Here is a 10,548-nt window from a genome sequence, read left to right as displayed (position 1 = left end):
TAATGGTATGTTAGCCCTTATTGCAAGGAGATTTGAGTACAGGAATAATGAAGTCTTGCTTCAATTGTATGAAATTTTGGTTAGACCATATTTGTAGTACTGTGTGCAGTTTTGGTCCCCTTACCTTAGGAAGGATATTATTGCCATAGAGGGAGTGCAACAAAGGTTAATCAGACTTGTTCCTGGGGTGGCAGGGCTAGCCTATGAAGAGAGATTGAGGAAACTGAGCCTGTATTCTCTAGAGTTTCAAAGTATGAGAGATGATTTCATTGAAACCTACAAAATACTTAGTGGGATAGACAGGGTAGATGCAGGTAAGAGGTTTCCCCTGGTTTGGAAGTCCACAACCAGGGGACACAATTTCAAAATAAGGGGGAAACCACTTAAGACTTAGATGAGAATTTTTTTCATTCAGAGGAATTCTCTATCCCAGAAGGGTGTGGAAACTCGGTCATTGACTATGTTTAAAGCAGAGATTGACAGATTTCTAAATACCAATAATATAATGAGATATGGGGATAGTGTGGGAAAAAGGCATTGAAGTGGATGATCAGCCATGATCGTATTGATAAACAGAACAGGCTTAACGGGCTGAATATTCCTGGGCCTACTCCTGCTCCTATGTGTTTTCCATCCTACTTAGGGTGTGCTTTAAACAATAACATTAATATCAAACTATGCTGAACTGATATAAGGCGTTCTTTGAAATCTTGTAATTATTATTTAAATCAATTCTTTGAACTGCAATCTATGGAAAGCTAGTATAAAATAACAACTGAAACTTTATTTCATTAATATTCAGATAACTGGATGTATCAAATACTAAGCATGTCTGTGACCATCTTCCTGACAGTATAGAGTGCAAAGCATAGTCACAGGATCTCAATGAAGTCAGGGCTTCATATTTTGTTTCCAGCTGGGATAATAAAAGGCCTGAAGCAAACTGTCCATAGAACCAAATACTGGTTAACTATTTAGCCATTTTGTATTTATTTCCCTCTACCAAATGTCTGTAATGATAATATTCCAGTCAGCTACATTGATCAATTAAAGGTCTTGTTTTATCCCTCACTGCTCAGTGAGAGGGGGAGAGTTAAAAGCAGACAGTGTGATTATGGTAGCAGCTTAGTTAACTTAAGCTGTTGCTATAGCAATGAATAAGTCGGACTTGACCATAAGCACCAAACTTGTTGCATGGAGTAAGATTAAAAGCAGCAAAAGAGATTGTTGCAATTAATGCATTCTTTGGCAGTTTGAAAGTAGGGCATCAAATATTGAAACTGCCTACAGAATTGCCTATAGAAAATAGTGTAATTTGAAAGGCTTATGATATTTCTATGTTCTACATTACAAAATGTCACTCTTTTAAATGGATGTTTTTGCCTGGTTCATTTGAAATTCCTGATAACTCTCAGCGTTTAAATATTTCCAGTCATTAAAGCAGAACTCCAAAACATCTTGGTTCCACAAATGCTTCACAGGCATTGACTTTCTAAGGATTTATTTTAAGAAACTGGAAAAATTCCAATGGAAAAGCTTTTCAGGATTTTGTCTTTGAATGGGGTGGGCAGAGGTAACATTCCTCATCGCTGTGACCCAGGCACATAAGCATCAGGCTTCGGTTCTTGCTTTTGTGTTTCTGAATTCGCAAGTTTGCCAAAAAGGACTCTTTCAGCTCATAATGGCCTTTTGCATTTTCAGATTGTTCATTCCCAAGTACTAGTGCCTGCGGAATGTGAACCAACTATTGCGTCACCTGACATTGATTGGTAATTGAATACACCATGTGACAATAGTTTGCAGAAAATATGCTTCCTCTTTGGTTCTTACAATGGTCACTTTCTAAGTCCCTGGACTTAATCTCAGTACTGTGAATTGGGGCCCAGAAGATTATGAAGTGACATATTCTGCTCACAGTGAGATGTTTCTCATAGCAACTAATTTCTTTTATTCGTGAGTTGGTGCATATAAAAGAAAGACTTGGATATATATAGTGTCTTTCACAACTACAAAATGTCCCAAAGTGCTATTCAGCTAATGAAGTATTCTTGCAAAGCATTGTCACTTTTATGCTTTAGGAAACATGGCAATCTTTGCACATTGCATGATCCCATGGATAGCAGTGTTGATGGGGGATAAGTAATGGCCAGTGCACCGGGGAAAATGTCCCTGCCCTTCACTGAAATAGGGCCAGGGAAGAAGGTAGATTGGTGCTTGATTTAATGTCACAAACAAAAGATAATACCTCCTACAGCCCAGCACTCCTACAGTTCTGTGCTGGAGTGTTAGGCAAGATTCAGTGCTGAAGTCTCTGTAGTGGATCCTCTGGCTCAGAGGCAAGATTGCTACCACTGAACCACAGCTGATACCTATGCTTTTTCTGAATTTTGACACGTGAATCCATGCCAGACCTTCCAGAGCCATTTCTTTGTAGGGGACTTGACAACAATTAGGTTATCAGAGCTGCTTGAAATACATTAGGCTAACACCATAAAGAATAAGTGGCATGGAATATATTGATGAAAATTGTAAATTCATTGGATCTTTTACTGTAATAAAGATTAGGAGAAATTTTAAGAATTGCTTAAGTATTGCACTTTAAGCAGGAATAGTAAAATGCAGTATTTGCAGAGAAGCCTGATCTTTGGGTCCAATTGTTAAGTATTCAGTCAGTTTCTGTTTTCCTGTGAACAAATGCTGTTGCTAGTTTATCAATGAAGAATAAGAACCTGAAGACTGAAAAATTGCTTTCTGCAAATGACAGAACTAACATGGTTTCACTCTTTATGGGCTGATGTAAAACAATTCCTGGGCTGGGACTTTCAATCACCTGTGGTGATGAGGTCTGATGCTGGTGCACTATGAAGCTAGTGCTCCTGGATGGTGTGCCAGTGCCCTGATGCCTCTGGGACACGTTGGAATTTTTAAAGGGCGGTGGGGGGAAGTTGGGAACCTGCTAATTACCTGTCGATAAAGCTGCTTGAGGAGATTGTCAACAGGCCGAGGAGGGCCGGGAGGTGATTTTCAATTCACAAATTACGAAACCCAAACAGTCTGATGCACATTAGTGCACAGCTTTTAGCTTTAATGTGGGAAGCAATTAAGTAATTTTTTCTATGCTGAAAAACTTTTTCCACCAGGAGATTTTTCTGTTCTGGAACAAGCATAGCGCCTTTCATTCAGCCATCTGATGTGCTGCCTCCTCTATGCTGCAATGCAGCGACAGATCCCATAATGGCTGCCGTCTGCCTTTGATGCTTATGCTCTGCTGGCAGCTCCCACCTCCTGGCATTGCCTGTTCCATTAATTGGATGTTAAGCTTGTCATCGGCCCCATAGGGTATTTACATTTGAAGGCACCTCATGCGACAGAGATGCGACATGGGATTGAGACCCGGAAATCATCTGGGCATCGGGTTCCTGACCCTGGATTGAAAATCAAGCCCCTCAACTCTGGGCCAGAACAAAGAGCATCAGGTGACTCCCTCATCAATCACTGCTGTAAATAATTGGGATTGATGTCACCCATATAGTTTATATTGTGTAACCATCCCCCACTCACTGCATATTGCTGGAGAAATAACCCTGCTGTACAGTGTTTGAGAGATTCTGTTTGCTTTGGTTTTGGTCATTGGCTGGTAAATTAAAACAACCAGTCCTGCCTCACCTCATTGGTTCATACAGTGGTGTCAATATTCCCTTCATAATTCTAATGGTAAATCCTCTCCAATGATTAGAATAGTGGACATGGCAGTGGTGGGAGACAACAAGAAAATGCAACCCACAGCATGGGGAAGACGACTTTTTTCTTTCCACTTGGAATATTAAATAGAGATGAAACACTCCAGTGTTCATGAATATTGCTATTCTACTCTGAGCATCCTTTTTTAGTTCCAAGTAGTTGCCATGCATTGCTGAAGCCATGGTAACAGGGATATGCAATTTTAAAAAATAAAACCTTAGGCTCACTTTCCGAATGCATAAGTTGAGTTATCCAGCCCTGATTCAGCTGCCAATGTTGTGAAAAAGATCATTTCTGCATCTTTTACATCAGGCCAGGAACTCATCAGCTCTCTGATGTGGCTGTGTCAATTTTTACCATCCTGAGTTTGATGAAAAAAATTCAGTCTGTGGAGCCACTTTTCAGCCAATTAAAGTGAGCCCACAATGGCAGACATTAGCGCACAGCTTTTGGCTTTAATGTGGGAAGCAACTAAATAATTTTTAAACAAAACAGATTAAGATAGTTATAAATAAAAAAGCAAATTAAAAATTAAAGGAATCATATAGCATGGATGAAAAGCAGAAGAAACTCAAAGAGATCCTGCTTGATGACAGACATCAAGACGAGGTGTGCAACCTTCGCAGGGAAAAAGAAAACTTGTTGAAAGACCTTCACACACTGCAAGATGCCCTCAAATCAGAGTTTGTACCTCTGGAAAAGTATGAAGAGAAACAGAAAGAATTCAGCATTTCTCTTAACAAACTGATGAATGAGTTGGCAGAGAAGACACAACAATGTTCAATTTTCTAGAAGGCAGCAAACAAATACAAAAAGTGAAATGGAAGAGCTGAAGAATCAGCTAAATGAAGCCAAAGAGGCTGCAGGAGCAAAAGTCGCAGAATTTTCCGAGAAGCAGGCAGATAATAAAGTTTTGTGAGACTCAGCCACTGAGCTCAGACAAGTTGAGCTTGCATTTGAGAGAAGTCTGGCCAATAGTGAAGTCAAAAAGAAGGCCGAGATTAAAGTCTGTGCTAGGAAGAAGAAGGCACTAGAAAGAAGATACAGAAATACTAATAGGGCCTTATTTCTGACAGCATACAAATACACTTTCGTACATAGGCCTGGCAATCAAATCGCAAATGCCGACCTACTTAGTCATTTGCCTTTACAAGAAAATGATGAGCACATCCCAGTTCCACAGGAACCAGTTTTATTATTAAATTTCTTAAGATTCGTCGGTATGTGCTCGACAGATCAGAGACTGGACAAGTCAGGAGCCAGTCCTGTCTCAAATATGAGAACAAGTGATACATGGCTGGTCACAGGAGCCCATATCTGATTAAATGAAATTGTACTTCAACAGAAGACATGAAATAACCAGTCAGGGTGGCACCTTGTTGTGGGGTGCATTAGTGATGGTTCCTCCCAAGGGAAGGGAGCCTCTTTTAGTTGAACTACATAGTTCCCATCCAGGAATTTCCCAAATAAAGACTATGGCATGCAGCTATCTCTGGTGGCCAGAGAAGGATGGCGAAACAGAGGCTATGGTAAAGCATTGTGGGCAATGTCAGCAACTGCAAAAGTTGCCAGTGACAGCTCCATTACACCCATGGGAGTGGCCAGGTAGACCCTGGGTGTGGTTACACATTGACTACGTTGGACCTTTCCTGGGAACAGTGTTCCTGATCATTGTCGATGCTCACATTCAAAATGCTTGGATGTATCTGGGGTGAAGTCACCAACATTGGCCGCTACAATTGAGAAACCATATCAGAGTTTTGCCATTCATGGACTACCAGAAGTAGTCATTTCTGATAATGGCACGGCATTTATGAGTGCTGAGCTCCAATGGTTTATCAGCCTCAACGGCATTACTCATATGAAAACAGCACTGTACCACCCTTCCTCAAATGGAATGGCTGAACGGGCGGTTCAAACATTTAAGGCAGCCATGAAAAAGTTAACTGGTGATTCCTTGACAACCAAGCTAGCGTGCTTTCTTTTCCATTACAGGACTACCCTCATACAACAACAGGTGTCACACCTGCGGAGTTATTGTTGAAACACATTATCAGGACTAGATTGAGCTTAATAGATATATAATGCATGCAAAACAACAATTTGGAGGGGAAGGTGGAAAGGAGTCAGGGAAGCCAGAAAACAAGACATGACTGGCATTGTCATGAGAGGAAATTTACCGTGGGAGAGCCGGTATATGTGAAAAACTCCTGAGATGGATCAAAGTGATTACCGGGTGAAATAAGTACAATGACTGAACCTCTATCTTACCATGTAGAGTTGAAAGGCCTGATCATCCATAAGCACGTGGGCCATTTAGGGAAGAGAGGGACAAATCATCAAGATATGGTTCCACCAGTGACCATGACCGGGTCTGCATTTCCTGTTGAGGATACTCGACCCAGGACTGACATGTCTGATGTTCCTGTAAGAGTTGAGGATACAGAACTGCAAGTGCCCACCCAAGCACCTGACGTTCAGGCAACTTCGGAAAAGGAAGTTCCTGACAAAGAATCTGAAGTTGTGGAGCTGCGACATTCCACATGTACCAGGAAACCACCTGAAAGACTGAACTTGTAAACTCCTTACCCAGTGTAAATATTATGTTGTCTTGAAAACTATGTACTTGTAAATATAATATGTATAGCCAAGATAAAGGGGGAGGGGTGTAATAATTATGGTTTTATTTAGGGTGTAATATACCTTTAAGAATAATACTTGTTAAGGAAGATCACATGATCTGTAATAACCAATAAGAGAATAGCTTGGGCTACCTCAGCAGACAGGGTGGGGATAGAATTGGAGTTGAAAGCACAGGTGTGGTTATAACTGAGTATATTGTAAATAAACTTAATGTTTCCACTTAAGAAGTGTCTGCAATTCAAATCTATTACTAATAGTGTAACTCGGCCACCCTACAACAGAAACGTTTACTATATTCGTATCATACTATTTTAACAAAGGTGACGACCATTTTAAAACAGCTAAAACTTCCGCACGCTGAGCAGATGAACATTAGACCATTCAGTGGTTCATGTCAGCAGTGATAATTTCTCGCCTACGTATTTCCACCTTCAGAATATAAATAGATATTGATTTAAACCGCTTTCTTACCCGATGACTTGCTTGAGGAAAACAAGCGCTTTGTGATTTTGTTTACAGCTGGTGCTCCCGGAATCGAAAATCTCAGGGACAGAAAAAATGCACGAATGCTTGCAAGGTGAATTTAAACTGATATATTCCCCGGGAGGGGGAGGGAGGTGGTGGGGGTAATTTTCCCTACGATCCTTGGGATTTTTTCCCCAGTTGGATACCTGCACACAATCTGCATCCTGGCATGTGATATTCCCTCTCGTGGGTTTTTTTTTACATCTAAACAAAACTTGTGCTGTTGCTGTAACGAAGGGATGGAATTTCTGGAATAAAAGCGGGGCAGGGGTTTCGTTTCGTGGAATAAGTTGCACGTTCGAAATGGGGCTAGGATTTAAAAAAATGCTATACAACTGGGGGACAATATTGTAGGTTGTATTGTAGATCTTCCTGGGGAGGGGTGAGGGATATGTAGGGGGAGGAGGGAGGCTGGCTGCGTCTGAGGAACGTGTTGGGTTGCTGAGTGGGGACGTTTACGTCTACATTTGCTGGGTGTGCTGCAGACGGCGAGATTGTTGTTGCTGCTGCCGCTGTCAGGTAACTAGAGCTGGACCTAACCTGTGCAAAGGATAGGCAGACCGAGAGAGAGAGAAAAAAACATGAGCTAGTTTCTGGTTATTTATGCATGTTATTTTTTTATGTGTATTGCGTTGCAAACAGCAGGCCTTAATCTTGGGGGGTTTGCTGGAGGCTAGTGAGAGAGGATTTCCACACCAGCCAAGATCATGAACAGCAAACGACGCGACGCTCAGAGGCTCCTCTCCACAGATCGCCCCGCTCAGAGCAGCAAGAGGAGCCGCCTGCCTTCAGCCTCCTGCTCGACCCGGCTCAAGGATCTGTCCGGTGCTGAAAGCTGCGGCCACCTCAGCCCCTCTCTGCCCACTTGGATGCGCTTGTATTTCTACGGGATGCACGGCATCACCTTGGACGTCCTCCTGTCCTCGATCCAACGCTTTGTCCAGACCAGCGACCTAAAGATGCTGGGCTTCTCCTCGCCCTACCTCGGCGTCGTTCATTCTCTCTCTCACTTCGCCCTGGAGAAGCTCTACCTGCAGAAGAGGAACTTCCAAGGCCGCCCCCTGGTTTTCCACCTGCTGCTCTACCCCTCGGTGTATGTGAGCCTGCAGACCCTGGTGCAGACGGTGGGCTTAGTCTCGGAGTCGGGCTCCCCCCTGCTCACCGTGCTCCTGCATTACCTCCTCGCCCTGTACGACTCGCAGCTCTTCCTCAAACGCTTCCTCCGGCTCCAGTGTGACTGCAGCCAGCCGGGCGGCCGGGCTACACTGCCCCAGCGCCTCACCCCCCCGCAAGGGCTCCCCGACTCCTTGCGCTTCGTCTTCTACGGCATGCACGGCTTCCTGGACGAGATCTTCTTCACCTCGATGTTCAATCTGGTGGAAAAGTCTGACCGCACTCTGCTGGGACATACCTCGCTCTGGTCCTTCTTCATGTACGGCAGCTGCAGCTTCGTGGTGGAGAAGCTGTATTTTTACCTTCACTACCGATGGGGTTGGAACACTTGGCAGAGGCTGCCCGTTTATGTTCTTTTCATCTACACTTGGGAGCTCACTTGGGGACTGGGGCTCCGGCACTACGACGCCTGCTCCTGGGATTACTCTCATTACCCTCTTAATTTCATGGGCCTCATTACCTTAATGTACTTGCCAGGATGGATCCTGCTCAGCTACTACCAGGATGTGTTGTCTAACGTGTTACTACGTGTGCATTATGCCAAGAGCAAAAACTGCAAGATAATCTGTACTAATGGGAAAAGCAGGACAACCTGACTCAATACCAAGCTCATTTTAATATATCTGAAACGGAGGTTTCAGTAACCGTGGGGAGAATTTTTAATGATACCATACAGAGCTACGGCTGTATGTTTTAACTTTGAATATGACTTGTGAAGAGAGTGGTAAACAATAACGACTAGCAAACCGGGTAGAGCCCAGTTTCTAGTGAATTGCATGTTTCCGTCTTTCATTCGTAACCATCTTCAAATTGTAATAACATGATCGCTCTAAATCACTCATTTTACTTTGCAAAGTATACTGGGGCTCACTTGTGACAAGCAAGTTAAATTCTGAAGATCAAGATTGTTAAATGCCGTAATTCTAGAAACCATTTCTGCTCTGAATTCTAATGTATTTGTAGTTTAAACATCAGGTTAACAGATTCACTGCTTGTGGTGGTATTGTAAAACTCGAGCTGTGCTCAGTGGGTCAAATTTAAAAGAGGCCCATCATTGGGGCCTCTGCAGAAAAATCACTGCCAACCCAGCTGCTGCAATTCAAACTCAGTTTGGAAATCACTGACTCCTGAGCATCAAGATTAACAGCTCATTTTTTTAAAAGAATCAATTTCTATTTTTAAAATTTACTGACCAGTATCTAGTCAATGAGAAAGGGCGCTGCATGAGACTTTTCAAGAACATTTCATTAATTTGGGATGAGGCAAAGCGGAGTCCCAGCAGGGTCTAAATGACCAGTGTAGTACAAACCTGGCATTTGCATCATTACCTGAATTTGAGAATCCCTCAAAGTGAATAATGGAATTAGTTTCCTACTATTGTACTGTAGTGTGTGTTGTGTATACTTCACAGTGTTTGTAGTTAATTAGCCACCTGTAGTGGCTAATGGAATGGACAATTGTTTTTCTTAACCAATGAAAGATCTCTGATGAGGGCCACATTTTCACTTTAATATACTGAATGTAATGATTTGTAATTCTAGTTGTAAGAGTTGTATGTAAAATACTTTTTTAATGTTCAATTGTTCTCGTTACCTGGACACTAAATTAATTTTAATTAAAGCATATCAGATATGGATTGTGAAAATAGCAATTCAACTGCATGCCACCTCAAACATTTGGATTTGAACTCTACCCTTACATTTATCTAAAATCATTAACAATTTCTGCAACTGACTTGTTAACCACACAAGTTCAATTTTAATACTGTACTACTGTGATTTTATTTGAAGCATATATAATTGTGTTCACATTGTTTGATAACAGCCATGTGTCACTGAAGTATTGGGTTACTACAATACTTTGATAAAAATCTCTACAATTTTGGCTTCACCTTTGCATTCAATACAGTACAGAGAATAAAACAAGTACTTACTGGTAAAGACTGTAAACATGCTAAGCTAAGGCCACAGTTTAAATCTGTACACTTGTGTGTCAGGCAGCATAAGCAAAAAAAATCCATACATTTATTTCATATTAAAAACATTATTGTACATAACTGAAGTAGTGTGAAAACTGCATTGTATTGGTGCTGCCATGCTTCTCATTTCTGGAGATTCAGGGCTTCCATATTCTGCTGATTTGGGAATTCTGATGGATTAAATAGAGATTTATGCATTACAAGTGGCAACACTGTTTTGGTATTGTGGCTTGCAATGCTATATTTCCCTCTCCCTTCCTCTGTCCACATTTAAACAAGAGATCTGGTGGGGCAGACAACTTGACACTGAAGCACACACGGTGAAAAAAGTTACAATTCATATGCGTCGGAAAAATGTTTTTAATTCTAAAGTAAAATTTAAAGGAGAATATCTTACACCAGATTTCTGAAATGTGTGGATGATTTCTAAAATTCACCTACACTACAAATTAAGATTACCAGTTGTTTTAGACTAATGTGACATCAAA

At 41.7% G+C, this 10,548-nt stretch overlaps 1 protein-coding gene across 1 annotated transcript; it reads left to right on the top strand.

The window, feature by feature from the left end:
• Positions 1–6,925: 6,925 nt before the first annotated feature.
• LOC121292905 (transmembrane protein 229A) lies at positions 6,926–9,675 on the top strand. The gene is made up of 2 exons (XM_041215370.1): positions 6,926–6,961; positions 7,555–9,675. The coding sequence occupies exon 2, from the start codon at positions 7,617–7,619 to the stop codon at positions 8,676–8,678; it is 1,062 nt and encodes a 353-aa protein (XP_041071304.1). The 5' UTR covers positions 6,926–6,961; positions 7,555–7,616; the 3' UTR covers positions 8,679–9,675.
• Positions 9,676–10,548: the final 873 nt, after the last annotated feature.

Source organism: Carcharodon carcharias, chromosome 21 (assembly GCF_017639515.1).
Source record: "Carcharodon carcharias isolate sCarCar2 chromosome 21, sCarCar2.pri, whole genome shotgun sequence".
NCBI classification, from domain to species: Eukaryota; Metazoa; Chordata; class Chondrichthyes; order Lamniformes; family Lamnidae; genus Carcharodon; species Carcharodon carcharias.
Note: the sequence above shows the minus strand (reverse complement) of the source record. Positions and strands in the feature narration are given on the sequence as shown.